General features: G+C 39.8%; 1 protein-coding gene across 4 annotated transcripts; it reads right to left on the bottom strand.

The window, feature by feature from the left end:
• Positions 1-126: 126 nt before the first annotated feature.
• On the bottom strand, positions 127-18,120 carry LOC121961560 (dynamin-1-like protein). 4 transcript variants are annotated; one of them, XM_042511599.1, is made up of 19 exons: positions 17,847-18,120; positions 16,290-16,431; positions 15,678-15,724; positions 14,623-14,694; positions 12,998-13,084; positions 12,435-12,597; positions 10,272-10,392; positions 9,771-9,902; positions 8,012-8,218; positions 7,672-7,792; positions 7,396-7,551; positions 7,226-7,315; positions 6,119-6,211; positions 4,955-5,008; positions 4,553-4,633; positions 3,089-3,220; positions 2,882-2,991; positions 1,206-1,365; positions 127-1,080 (listed from the first exon to the last, which is right to left on the bottom strand). In XM_042511599.1, exons 1-19 carry the CDS (start codon positions 18,081-18,083, stop codon positions 1,024-1,026), a joined length of 2,262 nt encoding a protein of 753 aa, XP_042367533.1. In that variant the 5' UTR covers positions 18,084-18,120; the 3' UTR covers positions 127-1,023. The 4 variants fall into 4 exon arrangements, with proteins under 4 accessions (XP_042367533.1, XP_042367534.1, XP_042367535.1 ...); XM_042511601.1 differs by lacking the exon at positions 17,847-18,120 and adding an exon at positions 16,931-17,135 and having other exon boundaries at positions 129-1,080; XM_042511600.1 differs by lacking the exon at positions 4,553-4,633 and having other exon boundaries at positions 128-1,080.
• Between the last annotated feature and the right edge of the window lie 635 nt (positions 18,121-18,755).

The following is an 18,755-nucleotide window of genomic DNA, read 5'->3' as shown; positions in this document are numbered from 1 at the left end:
CTGGTTTCAGACCTTAACAATTAAAAGAACTATTGTGCTTTTGAGTTCTAGTGTGCCTGTTTTTGTTTTTGTAATTTTTGTGTGTTACATTTCTATCTTACATTCAATTACCCACTCTGCACTTTTTCAGCCTACAAATGAACCAAATCATTCAATTGGCAATAAAATAGCTCTATTTATTTTTTGGGGAACCATACACAGAACCACGGTGCACGATAAATTTCACACGTAGGCGGCGATATGTAAACATAATAAAACATACTAATAGTGCTCAACGTTATTCACACATTTAAATAACATTAATAAATAAAGGTTCTGGTGGCAATACAGTGTCAGGGTGATGGGCTTTTGTACAGTACAGTGTAGTGATGACAGTGCAAAAAATTAACTGGAGTATGTACACAGGTAAAAGGACCAACATTTTTAGGTCAGGATCAACCTGTGTGTTTAAATTTAGTGACCCAATCCCTGCTGTATTGTTACACTGTGACTTCTGAGGTTCCATGGTTTCTCACACATGACAGCTAACTCCTAAATCAAATGGCTGCAGATGAGAAGATGAATGAGGTTTTTGATTTTTTTTATCCTAGAGCCAAAATATTAGCACATTGCTTTGTGGAGGTGCCAAAATGGCATTAAAACTTTCATTTCCACTTCACACTAAAGTCCATTTCCACACCGGTTAACCATAATCTGTCAAATATGAAAAGTACTTTGCCTTTGGCTGCACTCTCAATTCCTGCAGGAGCCGTGGGTGGCAACGGTAGTTCCTAAAATCTTACATAAGCTATCAGAGGCATTTTACTCTAGAACACTGAGCATTTTAAATAAACGGGTAACTTACATTTCTCTCAGGTAGCTTGTGAGCCATTGTGATACCTACATTGGGCAGGATCAGAACAGTGCATTTTCACGATATCAAGTCCAAACTTCATGTTCACACATGATGAGTGCATGGAGCGTCAGTCCTCGAGGCATGATGACACGATGAAGGATCAGGTTCAGCTCCCTTTGTTGACGTTTTTACCAAAGATGCGTTTCCCTGATCTCAGCGATCACTTGGCTTGCTTTCTGCAGCGCCTGTGCATAAAACAAAATAAACAATATAATAAACTATAAAAAAATCTCCATTCATCATGGAGAAGTAGACAGAAAGTGTGTGTGTGTGTGTGTGTGTGTGTGTGTGGGGGGGGGGGGGGGGTTACCTGTAGCATGTCAGCAGCCTCCTTGCGTCGCTGGGCCATGTCCTCCGATTCAGTCAGCAGGTCGTTGAGGAGGCCGGATTTATAAAGCTGGCCAACGAGCTCGCTCTGGAGGCTGTCCTTCACATGGTTGACCAGGAAGTGCATCACTGCCTTCGGCACACTGCGAGAGAGAGAAGTAACAGAGCGAACAGATGGCTGAGAACAAGGGGTAAGACGTCCTGGTGGTTGTGTGCCCCCTCAGATGGAGGGGCTCGAGTTTGACCCACCAGGTGGCCGTGTCTGACAAAGCATCGAGCGGAGGTAAATTACATAAATGCTTCTGTATTAAGCTCCAGGGGGCAACAATCCGAAAAAAAAAATCCACTTTGGTAGGACAGACGAGTGGATCAGATTAGCTCGTACGGCATGAACAGGTTACATTAAAGCGGGTTGAAGTGCACATACTGCAGCCTGCATTCAGCCATGGTTTATGAAGGGAACTGTACAGAGTATTTTGTTATCGTCAGGCTGTGATCAGGCTGACAAGATATAACAGCTGAGATTTTCACAGATGACATATTTTAATATAAAGCTGGCAATATTCTATATTCTGCTTACTGAAAATAAAAAATCCCATTACAATCTAAAAAAAATGCCTTTGTTTGTCTTTCAGTACTTTGATCCTGTCTGTAGCTCCTGGTGACAATCTTAACAGCTTCCAAATACATGAGTTTAATCTTTGAAAAAGGCTCGGTAATTTCCGACAACAGCTGGTAACTGTGCTTTGAAGCAAATGTTTCTCAGACAGGAGTAAACACTGCATTTCACTATTTTCAGTCACAAATTTAAACACATTTTGCGCCCTAGCGAGTGTTTACGGCAGCAGGAGGGCATACGTGCTATTGACTCAAAATTAAACATCTTTTTTTTTTTGTTTACAAAGCCATGCCAACCAAGAAAACAGCATGACAATAATCGCCCAGTCACGTTGGTGAGAAAGGCTCCTGCTAAAACCTAAACGTGAACAATGACCAGCCAATTCTCCCAAGAAAAAACCCCGCAGTATCAGCAGAACACACACAGAACAGCTTCTCAAACGCAACAAGCAGCTAACAGGCCCGTCATGACAGCTTTTGTTGGACAATATATTGTCCCAGAATTAACTGCAATCACGATATTATTGTCTATTTTGAGGCCATTTTATGTAAGTACACCCTTTCAAAGAGCGCCTAATTCTTAATAATATTCTGACATTGGAAATGAAACGTCAAGAAAATATTTAATATACTAAATAGAATGAATTCATAACACTGTGAGCTGTATGAGCATAGACCTTGATAATTTTTGCTGACCTCATTAAGTCAATTATCATGAATAGCCAAACTGCTAATTGCAATCACGACGTATTTCTTCTTCTGGTAATCTTTCAATGCGATCAGTCACTTTAACTGGAACATATGTGGAAGTTACGGACATCTGGTAGCCGAATGTGGTATAACAAACTCCGTTTCAAAGATTTACAGGCTATTGCAAATCTAATTGTGCGTTTTGTGCCTTCCTGTTTTGTAAACGGCTTCAGCTGCAAGACGATATTTGTTAGATCATTGTTTTGGTGTATTTGGTGGATTTGTTGACAAAAAATAAATAAATAGAAAAGACTCCAGACTTCTCCTTTGAAGACGAGCTTGCTAGCCTACCTGTCCTGGATGTTTTTGCGAACGATGAGGAAGTACGATTTGATGAGGCGCTCGATGACCTCACAGTCCCGCTGCTCACGTGACGACAGCTTCCTGGCGACCGGCACAGGCTTGAGGGGAGAAAGAGACGGTATTTTTATCAGCGAAAAGCGCTGTGATCTTCACACTGTAATCCTCATACTGGGGCATGCTGATACTGTTAGATACCACGTCAAGCAGGTTGACGGCTCCTTTCAGGGGGCTGCCGGGTCCGGAGCCGGGGGCTTCCTCTCCTTTCTTCAGCATCCCCCTCCAGTTTCCTGTGCCGTCCTGCTCCCCCTGTGGCCCTGCAGCTGGGGCCTGAGGAGCCACGCACATTTTTCAAATAAATGAAGATAAACTGTCATTAGGCCACCACCTGATGAACAGCACCTCCTCTTGTCAGTAGGGTTCACAAGGAGACGATGGTTAGGGTACGCAGCAAAAAACTCTTTGACCGCTTCATATGCAAGAGTACAAACAGGCATGTACACACAGAGATTATTAGGAACTTAAAGCTTAATATTCAAAATAAAGAAAGTAGAAGTGAATTGAACTAAAGCATCACAGCAGATGCAGTAAAACTTAAAAAGAAACAAGACTGACAGTCCTCGGCCATGCTAGCGGCCCTTTAGCATTGTTCTTCACAATGGTGCTTGTAGCTAAATGCTAATATCAGCACACTTACATTCTCACAGTGAATATTCTAAAACGCTGATGCAAAGCAGCTACAGTGTTTACTCTATCAACCATCTTAGTTTGTCATGTTTAGCATTTGCTTATTAGCATTAAACGCTAAGTACAACTGAGGCTGATGGGAATGTCATTAGTGGTATAGGCATTTGGTCGTTAACTGAAGTACTGGACAAATACACATTTCCACCTCACATTGGCAGCAGATCAAATGTAAATTGGGTTTTTTTTCAAACTGGGCTCTATTTTCCCATGTTTTTGAGTCTAAGTGACAAATGGAAACAACATTTTTTTGAATTTGGTCCGGTACTGAGCAAAACCACTGCAGACTGCAGCAGCGACTCAGGCTGCGATGTCACCACTTACGGCATGTTTGCAACATCAATGTACAATGTACACTGACATGGTTAATGTGTGACAACTTTATAGAAAGGATAACTACAGAGATCGAACTTTCTAAAAAATAGAAAGATCCTTTTGGATCTGGACTCAAGTGGTGGATTTACCAATTGCCATCCCTAAAACAACCACCGACATAGAGTGAAATAAGCACCGACAGACCAAAAAGGCTTGGTTAGATGATGCATAGTGGCCGAACTTCCACAATCACATAATAATTCCTATAAATGAAGAACAAACAGCAGGACGACCAAAGCATTGCCCTGGTTGGAAAAGGTTGGAAAAGGAAACAGAGTAGAGGAAGGCATTTTCTGTGAGACAGGTGGACCAACTTTGGGGGCACAGACTCTGCAGGAAACACAACGGTTGTTAATGCACACAGGCTGAGGGAGAGCAAAACAAGAGCATGGCATCAGCAGACAAAGATCAGAGTGCATGCCAGCAGCCCATGCTCATCCATCCATCCATCCATCCATCCATCCATCCATCCATCCATCCATCCATCCATCCATGCCCCACAGCCAGCGCCGCACACAGCCAGCGAGCTGCGTACGCGCCCACCTTGGCACCGTCCATGTCTGCTCCAGACGCAGAGGGCTCGCCAGAAACCCCAGTTGGGCCAGCCGGACCTTTGCCAACAGACTAGCAGGAATATGAGAGCAGGAATGGGGAGAGAGAGAGAGAGAGAGAAAGCACTAAGAAGAAATGTGGAAAGATCGGGGGAAAGAGTTTGGCAGCTGAAAGTCATTTGAGGGGAGGAGAGGAGACTTTCTGAGGGGAGATGTGGGATAAAATTCCTCGATGGAAACTATCCGAGGCATTCGGTTCACAGATCCTCATCCTGTAGTGCTATGAGTGATTAACACAGCACAAGTCGCCTTTATACTCAGGACACTGCAGACGGCAACCAAATATTACAACAGATCAGCTGCTATATTTTAAAGTAGGTTGTTTTTTTTTTACCTTATCCCGGGGCACTGCAGCGGGCAGCTCTCTCATCCTGTTTCTCCTCTGCTCCTACAAATACACGAAAACACGTTTATACGACCGATGGTTTTGTTACGAGGACAAAATCTTCAACACATCCTCGGAAAGTATGAAAGATTATTAAGTAAAAAACACATAATGAAAGAAGTTATCCTACTTCTTAAGGAAATATTTCATTCTGCTCATTATACACACATTATTTTCTGCGTGTGATATATAAAAATCCCACCAGCATTTTTTTAACAGACTAATGATTACTTACATAAAAATGAAACTACTCAAAGTAAAGTTTCTGAAATTCTTTGGGAAGCAAAAAAATGCCATACTTTCATTTTCTTTCCACTTGAATCACTACTGAATCATTTATAGCGCTGAAGTATTTTTCTAGTTGAATTTATGTTGTTTAAATTCCCTTTTTAGAAAATGATATTTAGGTTGCTTAAATTCAAGTGGTACATTTCTGATTTAAAAATTCAAGTCAGGTCAAATAAATAAATAAATAAATAAAAGTGGTTGCTCAAACAGAATAAGTAATACCCAAACACCAGAATATAAATGGGTAAATTCAAATTTGAACAATAAGGCTACAAAAGAAAATCAACTCATCAAAACAAAACTGTCCCATCAGGTAACATTCTGTCAGTCACATGATTTTAGTGTCATCGGCTTCAAATAAAAAAGAAAAAAAATATCTTTGATAACCTTTGATAATGTTCATGTTTACATTATTTATTTCATTTTGTTGACTTAAACTTTTTGATCTGAAAATGACTGAATTTCAGATTTTTAATTTTTTTTTTACATTGGACACTTTAATTTCCTATTTATGTTAACTGCAAAAAAGCCTAAAACATTTTTTTTCTAAATTGTAAAACTTGTAATTATGTGCAAAGGGGAGAAACTTTAACAGATAGCTACAGTGTCAGTTATGTTTAATTTACAATGAGTAGTTCACAATCCATGCGGTATTCATTTGCTGATAAAAAAAGATCAAAATTCTACAGCTTATTTTTGCCTCCATACATTCATACATAGAAAAATACTGACAAACAATCTCTGGCCTACAAATAAGCAATGCTTGTCCATTTATTCTGCCGCAGGAATGTATGTATTCTATCATATTTTGGAACAGTTACAGACCTCTATGTTGTTATTCATGACCCCGCAGGCATCTGCGAAGTCCGGATGTTTGGTGTTGATGTAGGCCAGCTCTATTGCAACCAAGTTGTGCACCTGTGACAAGAAGAGAGGACGACTTCAGTTATCAAGGAAGTACCACTCAATCTTAGGCGCCTGATTCAACTGCCAGTCTCACCGTCACACTGTTGCAGCAGCAGGAAAATGTGGTTATGAAACAAAGTATGGCCTATTTTGGTTGACCTTTTATTAATCACAACACTTAAGAAAATGTTGCTATCAGAGAACTAAATATTTTGAGAAAAGTTCTCTGTCAAAATCAGCAGGGGAGGCGTGTAGAAACTGTTTGCAGCTTGCAGCTTTCTGTCTGTTTCTCTCTGAGAAAGTCGAATGTTCTGTTTACAACCACCAAAACTAAGTGACGTGTTTTTTCTATCAATCTCTTCCACTCCTTTTCAGTGCTGTGCACAGCGCCTCTACTGCGCCTGCACACAACAAATAGCACTAGCACTTTTTTTTTTTTGACTGATTTAAGACATCCTATAATAAGAAAGGTTCTTATTAGAGCTGCACAAATAATCAACATATTATTTAAATGTGGCAACAGTGCAATATCCAAATGTCAGGAGCTGCAGTTTTGTTTTTTTTTTTTTTAAAAGTAAAACGTGTCACAACATACCAATATAAAAGAAGCATTGTGATGCTACAGAGGCGCTACAACCTACAAATCATGTTCCAGATGCTTGTTTCACTAAAATCGCAACTTATATCACATTCACAATATCTGTAAAAAAAAAATAATAGCAATATAATTTTTTTGCACACCAAGAAGAATCAAGAAGGCGAATTGTTTGGGTGTTTTAGCTCCTTTGTCTGGTGTGGGAAAAAAAGGAAGCTATTATTGCAAACAAAGAAAAAAAACAAAAACATGATTCGGCAATCCTATAATGATTATATTCATATTATGATAAAGGCAAAGCTTTGATTATGTAAATGCTTCGTCTGGTACACCCCTGGTTCAGATTCAGCCTCCTTTAACACCGTAACCTAACTGATAATGACCGCAGCTGACAAAAGCACCAGCACAAAAAGAGATTAATGTGATGTGACCATCTCATTGGTGATGGGCAGCCTCTTCCTCAGGAGGGAGGTGACGACTTCCACAATGGCCTCATGGAGCTTCGGGAATCTCTGCAGCTCCTGCAGGAAAAAAGCATTATGAATATGAATGCCTGTGTGTGAGGAAAAGATCAATACCTGTGAAGCAGTGAGCAGATTACCTGTGTGCTGTAGTTGCTGCAGTGCTGGATGATCCTCTGCATCTCCTCGTGGACCAGCTCCACGCAGCGCAAACTAGGCTCCTCCAGGCGTTTCACCTGCTTCTTCACCAACAGCTCGAAGGAAACCTCAGGCACAAACAGGGACGGACGCGGGCCCTGCCATAGGAGGACGAGATAGCTGCAGGTTGGTCATTATTACCCAGAACAACTTTTGCGAGGAGAAACTTCAGCGGCCCTAATGATGTGACATTAACGGGATAATGCAGCAGCACTCACTGTGGCGTTCCTTATGGCTGTGAGGATGTCTATGGTGCTGAGTCCTCCCAGAGGATCCACAGACTCCAACGTTCTGCCAAAAGTCTCGTGGAATATGTAACAAATTCTGGCTCCACCGCACCTGAAAAACAGCAGCGTGGGGATATTAGCTGTGATGTGAACCCCGTGGCCTCCTCTCCTGTCAGCTCTTCCTTCACAGAGGCGGTGCGTGCCTCAACTCACAAGTTGTATCATATTAAATGATGAAACCAATGCAGTTGTTTTGCACATTTTTTTTTTTACTGCGCTGGATCAACAGCATCACCCTGTGGCTGAATAAAGGAGAGGCACCTGTACTCACAGTTCTGCCGTCTCGATGTATTTGGCCGTGCCCTCTATGGTGTTGCAGTACTCTGTGGCGAACTTTGTGATGAGCTGGAGCAAGGTGGCACTTTGGTCTTCCACGGGTTCGCCGTAGCTGCTGAGCAGGGACTGGTACTGGGCTGCCAGGACGTTGATCCGTGTCTTCAGCTCAGGGAGGCAGTCTCGGATGTGATGCATCAGTAACCTGACATTAACAGGGTTCAGCTTTTGTGCAGATATGTCAAATTATATTCTGAGCTGTGGTTTGTCAAGCTCTACATCTATTGTCGAAATGAAAGTCAATTTCTCTGATGGCTGGTATTCATTACAGAGCCTCTGACTTTCAAAATACTGACGCTGATATAACTTTAGGGGATACTCCGTCATTTTTTGAAGTGGCGTTGTATTAGGTACTTATTCAAAGTCAGTGTATTAGCTACAGTTGGAACGCCCCCAGTTTGGAGACATGGAAGCTAAGCAATGTGCTGCTGTGGATGGGGCCGCAGCAATACGTATATTTGCCACCTTAACAAAAATCATTATCAGTTTAAGTATATGCTATATTTGAATATTTTCACAGCCTACTCTTGCCATCAGTCAGCAATCTGCAACGGAAAACTGAAGCCGTCACATCGCTTTCTTCACAGCAAAGACTCCGTGAACAAAAACAGGAATTTTAAGTTGCAGAGCACATGAACTGTTGGTCTACTGCTGCCTTCATCGTTTTGTCTGTGTTATTGTGTGACTTTGGTATTTTAAAGACTTAGTTTGGACTCACCAAAGTCACGCACTATCACAAACAAAATAATGCCAGGTACACACTACACGAGACTCAAGTAGGGCCAGAGTCCTCCCCACAGTCATCAGCAAAGCCCAGTATTTTTTTGATGCTTCTTAAGATCATTTTGACAGAATTTTCCTGTGGTGTGAGGTACGTCAAGGGTGTTTTTTTTTTACATCCCCTGAACCACTCAGAAAACCATCCTGGTAACACCGACTTTAAATCACATATATTCAACATGTTCATTGTTTACAATTCAATATCCTGTTTTGAGAGGGACCCGAGAGGATTACCAGTGTTTCAATTCAATATCAAATGGGATTTAGTTTACTCACACTGTGACATGTACAGTGCGCGTCTACACTGTATCCATGACTTATTCCAGAATTATTTTTTCGTTGTAAATTTTTCTGGAAAAACTAGTGCAGAAACTTCTGCCTGTCACTCTGAAGTCACAATCAAACGCCAGAGATTTGCATGGTTCACACATTTGAGAGTTGGGACTCTGGTGGTTTGTAAATAGAATTTTTCTGAGGGTGGTTTGCTGTTTTACTAACACATCTGTTAAATTTATCATCACGTCATTATGTGTCTCTCACATTCAATCAAACTTAATTTGTATAGCACTTTACACAGTCAATGTGGCACAAAGTGCCTTACAAACACACAAAAAAAACAAACAAACCAAAAAAAGTAAAATATCTGTTAGGTTTTAAATAATCTTTTAGTTTGGGCCAGCAGCTCTCATGTTCTGCAAAATAAAATTAATGTTTTTGTCAAAGGAGTCTGGTGGCTTTGAAGAGAACGTGGCGGTAAGGACGGCAGGTAGGTCCCCATACAACCCAACTTCAAAAAAAAATCCTTACTGTTCCTTTAATGTGTCCTGGTAAAATTTCGTCCAAACCATCTGTGTTGCATCTTATTCTTTAGCCTTGTACAAATGTTTTAAGGTAATATCAATAAAAACACTTAGTACCTGTTCAAGGTTCTGGCCAGGTATTTGGTTCCGTTTCTGTTGGCGAGAGACGGATATTTCTTCTGCAGGAATGCGTGTTCGTCTCGAATGGCATCAGCCACGAACTTCTTATTGTTGATATCCAGCTGGCTCCTAAATGTTTAAGTATAATAATACACCAACAATTAGTCCTGGGCAACAAAGGGTATTAAAAATAAATACGATTTTACGGAAGACAAACTCAAATCTAATGACATATATCTTATGCTGCCTAATGTAATATATATTATGAAACTGTTAATAAACACAAGATAGTTACTGATGTAATGGATTTACAGCAGACCTTATTTTTCATATTTAATCATTTAAAAGCATTTCACATTGTATTCCTTTATCACTTCAATCATAAACTACATATATTGATATGCAGGCATTAAATATTCATTAAAGTACATTTATCTCTATTATGAGTGATGGATTTTTTAATAGTATTCTCAGTATAGTAAATACAGTTTTCCAGACCTGTTGACTACTCCTATGAGGCCCAGTTTGACAGGAATGACTCTGCCCATCAGTACGTCCATAGCGTCAGTGCCGGCGTCCATCAGGTCCAGTTTGGTCACCACAGCCAGCGTCCTCCTGCCTGATGAGTCACATTCATTCACAAAACTGTTATTAGTAATATCAGTCATCATTAATTGTTTCTGTAACAATAACAGTGAAACGGTGTCCAGTACAAGGTTGATTTATATTAAAAGAAATGAGGTTGTGATATTTGTACTCAGACTGTACAACCAGCACTGCTCCCAGTAGACCACGCACACCAACTGGACTTTTGCCAAAAGTGAAATTTTCACATGTGCAATTATCTTCCATGTGCAACTGATGCAAAAATGTGTCAGCTGTTAAGTTTGCACCTTTTTTTTTTTTTACTATTTATATTGTTGTTTTGCTTGTTTATCTTATACACGCCTTGCTGATGGTAACAATGTGAATGTCCCCATTGTGGGACTAATAAAGGATTATCTAATAATGGTTTTGGCGAATGTCTTCCTTTCAGGGGTATTGTTTGTTTGTTTGTTTTTTGACAAGTCTTGTTTTTAGATGATAGTTGAGAACATTTCACCGACCATTAAGAAATAGCCTTGCAGTTACAGAGTGCATTAAAGTCTGCAACAAATGTGCACCATGTGTTGAAACCCTTCCTATCTTATCTCATTTTCCTTTAAGAAAAAGTAATAAAAAAAAAATACATACACTATATAATTTCAATAATCATAAATTCTAAAAAGAGATGAAAAGTAAGTTCTACAAGAGCTATTTATTCATTAACAATAATAAGCAACAAGAGATTCTACTTTGTTAGTTTTAATCATTTATGAGGCTCCTGGACCGATACTGGACTAGCTTCTTTAAGATCTAATGTTACCACAGACAAGCGACTTTGCATCATGTACATTTAGCTGTATTTTTTCATTTATTTTGCGCCTGGTGAATTAAAATACTGTTGACGGTCACTTTGGTGGCAGACATATGATGCCAGTGAGTTAACAGATTTATCAGTCAGCACGTTGTGATGTCTTCTCACGTGAAATGAACATACTTGGAGGTCTGTAGTTTTTCTGACGACCATTCATTATTAAACTAAAATGTTATTTAAGGAAATATTTTCCCTTTTTGCGGTGAAAAGTTTGTCAGGCAGACCCACAATGGAAATTAATGGCGTTTGAGAGCAGTTGGAGGGATACATGCAGAGTGAAAAGTCCGTGGCAAATATAATAAATATAATTACTCGGTGGGAACTAACTGTTGTATATATATTCGTTGTAGGTCAGTGTACTTTTTGGTCTTTGAATTTTCCTTTCAGGAACAGAAATGGAAAAAATAAACATACACTACTTTGATTTTTTATTTCAAAATCCAAAAATAAAAAACAAGTTATTTTAGTTTTCAGGGTCAGAAATGGAATATACAGAATAGAAATGGCATTCAATTTTTTTTTTCTCAAGAAAATACAAGAAAAGAAGTGTATGCAGTCTTAACTCTTGCTGTGAACTCTTGCTCATTCTTTGTGTATTGCATTTTTTTTTGTTGCCATGCTTATTTTGATTCTACCCTTGTTCTATCTGTAAGTCGCTGTAACAAGTGAATTTCCCCGGTGAGGGACCAGTACAGTCTCATCTATACAGTCCAAGATATTTGGTGTTCATACTGACAAACTTTCTAAATTTGATGCCTGCAAGACATTTTAACACAACTGGGACAGGGAAGACTGGGAAAGATGTATAATGCTCAAAAATCCCCAGTTTAGAACCATCCAGCAGTAAACAGGTTAACTGGATTTCCCAAAAAATGTATAGCAGTGACTGGCTCTCACACCGTCTCCTGCACTTTGAATCCTCTCCTGGTAAAGTTTGTTTTCTGCTTTGAGTTGATTTTTTAAAAAACTGAATTAAACACCTACTTCTAAATTCTCTCGATGCAAGTTGGTGCATTTCCTTTCAAAATCTCAAAGTTTGTTTCCCCTATTCCTTTTCTACATACTCTGTAGAAAGAGATTTTTTTTTTGTCATGAAGCCCTCATACAGTCTGGATATAAAACCTCTGTTTAACTGTGAAAACTGTGCTCCTAACACTTCTTTCAGCACTGACTCATCCATATCAAGTCATTTTAGCTTTTCTTACCGTCGGGGTCGACCTCCCGGGCCACCTTGAGGGCCTCCGATGTGGCCATGTCTGTGTTAGCCGCAGTGACAGCCAGGATGATGCAGTTGGGGTTAGAGATGTGCTTCAGGATTAGATCTTTTATCTGAACCTCGATGTCCTTAGGCTGATCACCCACGGGCACCTGGAGGGGACAACACCAATTACAAGAAAAAGACAAAGGACATCTGAGTTGGATTCATTTGAAACTGCAACGAGGGGATTTCTCAAATTAACACATGTTCAACCAGAGGCGAGGAACTAATGAGGCCCATATCAAAGCCTGCGTACTCTTGGGCTTTGACAGCACGTGGTTTAGCAGCATCAAGAACGAGGATCGAAATCCCTGCAGTCTCTGAATATCAAATACACCAAAAGCATCGTCCACACGGGGGAATTAAAACCAGCAGTGACCACACATATCTTCTTTTTTTACTCAACATTTGTATCTTTTAAAACTGGGAAGTGTTGTATAAGAAATTTCCCCAGAGGTACGAATGATCACAGCCTTGTCTTTAGCAGTAGGAAAGTATAGCATAAATTACCTTCGTGATTCCAGGCAGATCCACCAGCGTGAGGTTGACAACGTGAGGAGAAAAAATCTTCAGATGAATGGGATCATCGCTGATTCCCTGCAGGGGGACAACAGATGTGACGTATTAAACAGCTCAGCTCTGTTTCACAGAACATGTTAAAAATACGTCTAAAAAATGCCTTTTTGGGGCAGAGCGTGATCTTTTTACTCTGGCTGTCAATTCTGATGATAACATATGAAGTATTATTTCAACTCTAATGGTGCTGTTTTTTGTTCGGCGTCTGCACCGCAATAGCCTGTGTGTGCTTCTCATGAATTTGAGCCACAGAGCTCAGCATCCCTTAAAAAATACATATCCAGCAGCGTTTGAAAACCCAGATTGTGTAAGACTGATGGCTGTTCCTAGAATCTTCTAAACATCTGAATGAAAACAAAAAAATGTATGCACAACGTAAAGAAAACTAGATATACGACCAAATGTATGCCTCTGTGCGTCAGTCAAGTTGCACTTACAGTTTACATCCGTGTCTGTGAAAACACGGATGCTTCTGACGCTGACACTTTCAATGAGGTCTCTGTTGTGCTAACCAGAGAACCACAGAAAAGTAAATAATCTAAAGTTTTACACAACTAAATGAGACAGAAAAGTCTTCCCACTGCTTGCCCTCCTTTCAGCTTTCTAGAAGCATCTCCAAACCCTGTGGGCCCCAGCAGCCCAAAGCTACAAGCCAAAAAATGTTGGTGCGATTTTCCACTCTGGTCTCAACTTTGATAAACATACTGTATAAGCTTCGCCAGCTCGGGGCTATATCCACAATCAAGTCTTAACTCACATTCAGATTTGGGAAAGAAAAAAAAAGACAGTTATGTAGGCTTTCATCTCAATGCGTCTGGATTATTTTAATTCTCTGTACATACTATGTGTTAGTCACTAATCCTTGGTTCGCCTGCAGCTAGCCCTGAATGTGCACCTATTTTTCTAACTGGCAAAAGAAAGAAGGAACACATTTCTCATGTTTAAACTTCTCGTCACTTGCTGCGACAGGAGTTAGTAATGAGTTTCTCCTAAAAGTTTTGCTGTTTATTTATATATGTAGCGTTTAACCCGCTTTAATATTATACACACTCATATCACCCTGCGCACAAAATGCACTTTTCAAAATCAAGCTATAAAAAACATAATATATCAATATTATTTTCTGCTTTCAGTTAGTTCATTTTTTAACCAACATCTGTCCTATTTATAAATATCAAATATTAACTTTTTTTCAGAATTTTAAAACTTTAAATGCCAGGTTTTTGTCACAGGCTAGGTCAATGATTACATCAATATTTATTTTTATTCATAATTATTTTCTTCTGCTGTGTCAAATACTCACACTCATACCGCTCTGCACACAAAATGCACTTTTCAAAATTAGGCTATAAACCCCTTTCAGTGGCAGGTTTTTGTCATGATGCCAATATATTTTTAGATTTAAAAAAAAAAAAGAATTAGACAAACAGTGCCTTAGGGTTAAAAAGATAATAAAATCATACAACAAACACCAAGAAAAGTGGATGAGTCCCAGATATTTCGAGTTCCTTATTTAACAGAAAAGATATAAAATTCTTAATTTTCTATCTGTGTCTCACCTTATTATTTCCAGAAACGCGCTCTGTTTCATTTTCAATTTCTTGCCTGATTTCTTCAAAATCTGTGAAGATCTGCAAAAAGAAAAAAATTAAACATAAAAAAGCAAGGGTCAAGTGTATTAATCATCCTCATTTTAAACACGAAGAAAACAGAATATGTTACTTTTGAACCAGGACATCTAGGGAATCGTTTCGGTATTGATCCGTCATGATTGCGTTATCCAGGTTCATTCTTACAAATTCTTGAGTGTACATGTTGACTGTAATCTGGCCTGGAACGTCCATGTGACGTCTGCACTTGGATCCAACAGCAATTTTATTTTTTTTGCGCAGACTCAGGGTGTTTGGGGTTGGACAGAAAGTAATGATGTTTTGTTTTCATGCTGTGATAAAGCAGGGTTGGAAATTAACTTTTTTCGTCATCTGCCACTGTGGCTGGTGGACTCTACCAGTAATCTACCACTTAATAGATTACCATTGTTTTTGTGTCTGGTGAGTGAAGCAAATTTAGCAGCCTTGCATATTGTACCAGCATCTGGCTGGTGGCCGGTGCTAATTTCCAACCCTGAACAGAGTATATTACATTGTGGTATTTCAGCTCAGTTTGATAATTTAACAGATATTTTAAAATCAAAAATAAAGGAACTGGTCCACACAGCCATGAAAAAGAAAAGACTATAGTTAAAAAGGTTAGGAAAATCATTGCAGACCCAGCTCACATCCTGCGTTCAGAATACAAACTGCTCCCATAACGGAGACATTATAGGGTCCTTTTTGAATACAGGAGGAGATATCTGAATAGGTATAAAAAACTCTTTCATCCCACTATCAGTGAATCCTCTAGACTCAGGGCATAAGGATGGTGTAAAATAAGGGGCAGTGAATTTAAATGCACTTGATGTCTGCACTTGTCTGCTCAATGCACTTGATGTCTGTTTTTGCCCTGTGTGTGTATTTTATGTCTGGTTTTATGTCGAAGACAAATTTCCTTCTGGATTAATTAAGTAAATTTGCATCTCGAATTAATTTAACATTTTGTGTCATAAAATGCATACCTGATTTTTTGTGTGCAGAAACTTGCCCCACTCCTCGCCTTCTCTGCCTGAGAAACACAGTAAAACAGTATGGGTAACAGGTATAACATCGCATTCTCAAACAGGAGGAAACCACCAGTATTAACTATTACAACCTCAACTACTAAGACTAAGCAAACACAGGTAACACGAGCATCGACGCCTGCAACAGTTACTGGTTGGGTGAATAAGGCAGCTGGAATTACTGGTGTGGCTTTGAGGAGGAGGGAGCAAAACTAAACCACTAATCCAGGTTATTGAAAGTGGAGACACCTGAACAATGCAGCTTTGTAAAGGCACAATTGCCTTTTCACTCCCTGGCATCTGCAAGCGATTAGAAACACAGTGACAGAGACAGAACTTTTAAAACTGGTGCTGGTTAACTAAGCCTCAGCAAACTATGACTTTTGTCACACTGAACAAAAACAATGTAAGCATGTGCTAAAAAAAAAAGGAAAATTATATTGGTTTATTTGCAAGAACACAATACACAATATGCAAATGATTAAAGTAAATCTGTAATCATGCAGTGGGCTAATTAATAAGGTCATTGGTCAGAAACACTCCTGAATTAGAGGGATTTTTGGTGCTTACCACCGTCATCATTTTTCCTTGCATCTCCAGGATCTACATGGACCAGCTGGAGGATGAGAGGTCGCCTGGTTACAATACCAGTCCCACGAGGCAGCAGGTCCCGGCCTACCAGGGCCTCCAGCACTGAGCTCTTGCCACTGCTCTGGAGTCACAAATCACAGACGGAGACACAAGTTAGATGAGGGATGACTTTCTGATCTGACACACAAGGTCCATCATTGCCCTGATATCACATCATGCTGCAACAAGGCTACAGCCAACACAGCTAATTGCACCTGTCTTTTCCTCAAGCAATGACCTCGTTTTGGCTAACAGATGTTAGTGTGTGGATGAGGCTCCTAAAATAGCACTGATTGAAGGTGATGAAAATAGATTTCGCTGCCACAGCCAATGCAGACCTTGCAATTGAAATATGCAGCACTCCAGCTCAATGTGCAGCAGGTTTTTCAGCAGAGCTGCGTGTATCTACAATGGCGTCTAGCCTCAGTTCATTTTAGTATGTGAATATTTACTGTTGCTCTACATATTGCGACATTTCATCTTGTAATGTTATCTTTAACTGGACGTGTTTTGCGGTAAAGCACTGTTACCTAGCTAGCATGACAGCCGCTATATCAAAAAATGCACACAGGGCATTTTACCTGAGTCCCCACTACTGCTATCTGCGGCAGCTGAATGATATCCGCTCCCACTGTGTTGAAGACATCCTGGAGTTTGTTTATTACGGGAATAAGAGCCTCCATGCTCGCGGTTTACGAATTAAATTAATAAACCTAGCTAATTTCGTGATGGAGCCAAAGTCATTCAATGTCCCACCGACACCACCATTGCAACAACACCCACTGGAGGGACATTAGATTTTGTGTTGTGCTGGGAGTTGTAGTTCTCCGATGGGGAACAGCTACGGCTCAAGCGAAGGAAAAGACTACAGTGCTCGTGCGCTGAAAACAACGCGAGAGTCTATTTTCTCGCGCTTGCGTATACTTATTGATTACTGATGACGGACTAGCTTCGTTAGCCAAGTGGTTGATTTCCTCCCTCTAACCTTTATTTTACTGCGTGACTTTAAGTCAGGAATTTACTCTGCTGTTACCGATCCTTCGTTATTCTACCATGCTACAGTTCCTGGTGAGTTTAACCGACGTTATTTTGCATGACATCGACGTTTTACCAGGATGCTAATACATGCGAAACTAGCCTAGCTAATGTGTTAGCATAAATTGTCAAAACTTTTGAAAATGTCTGCTTTCACGTTTGTCAACAAAGCTGAAAAGTAGGCGTCACATACCATACTATTAGCAGTTGAGCATGTAAACTCATAAAAGTCACTTGAATTAACGTTACCATGAAGCTAAAGAGATGTTACATCAACAGTAAGTCATACATTTTGGCCTTAAATGACAACTGTTTATTTGTTTTCCAGGCCGGATTTACCTTGGGAAATGTTGTCGGGATGTACCTGGCTCAAAACTATGATGTAAGTTGGTTATTTTAGACGTTTAGAATTTGAATTTAACAAGTTACGGAGAGTTATGTATTTTTCATTTTCATACTGACCCATCTTTGCCATGTCCTCCGCCCAAAGCCCCTCCGGGCAAACTGGCGATTGCGGGTGGGGTAACCGAACAGGTGTTGCAGGGGCGATGACGTAATGACGCACACACGTCGCCTTTTTCTTTGATATACGTGGTTAGAATTGTTGAGGACAACAGTCCTGGAATAAATTGTGCCATCATGATGCTGAGTTTTCCTGTTGAAACTGCTGAAGAGGTTTGGATTTTTAGTCATAAGCATCTCAAAGTTGAACCAACACCTCTCAATAACAGATACACATACACCCATAAACTTCATGTAGTTATTGAATGGATAAAAGAACAGCTAAAGATAAAACAATAATTATAAAAAAAAATAATTCTGTAAATTATTTTCAAATGTTTAATGTTGAGAATTATAGTTATTGTTTTTTGGACATTTTTCCTTAAAAAAAATCTTTTCTAAGTATATCAAACTTACCAAGTTGCTTGTTTTTTGGGGAGGGGGTTTCTCATGTTTCCAAAAGAAAGCAACCAAATTTAGTCAGTGTTAGAAGGAGTTAGAAGTACTTAGTCTGAACACAGCACAAGAAAAGTGATGATGAGCAGCTGTAAATGTGCAACTGATTGTTTGACTGTACTACCGTTTACTTTCTAGGTCCCAAACATAGCCAAGAAAATCGACGACTTTAAGAAAGATGTCGAGGCCAAGAAGAAGCCCCCAGAGTGAGCGAAGCGGGACCATGCAGCAGATGTACTCTGGAGAGAAACTATTTATTTTACAGGGTTGTGGTACAATGACTGTACACTTGGGAAAAGGACAGATAATGTAAAATATATATGAGAATATTAACAGTGCCTGTAACAGTATTTGTTTCTTCCCTTAGTTTTATAGGCATGTTGACAATGACAATGAAGCCTATTTTTATAAGAT

This window comes from Plectropomus leopardus, chromosome 22 (genome assembly GCF_008729295.1).
Source record: "Plectropomus leopardus isolate mb chromosome 22, YSFRI_Pleo_2.0, whole genome shotgun sequence".
Classification (NCBI taxonomy): domain Eukaryota; kingdom Metazoa; phylum Chordata; class Actinopteri; order Perciformes; family Serranidae; genus Plectropomus; species Plectropomus leopardus.
This window is presented reverse-complemented; position numbering and strand designations above follow the sequence as displayed.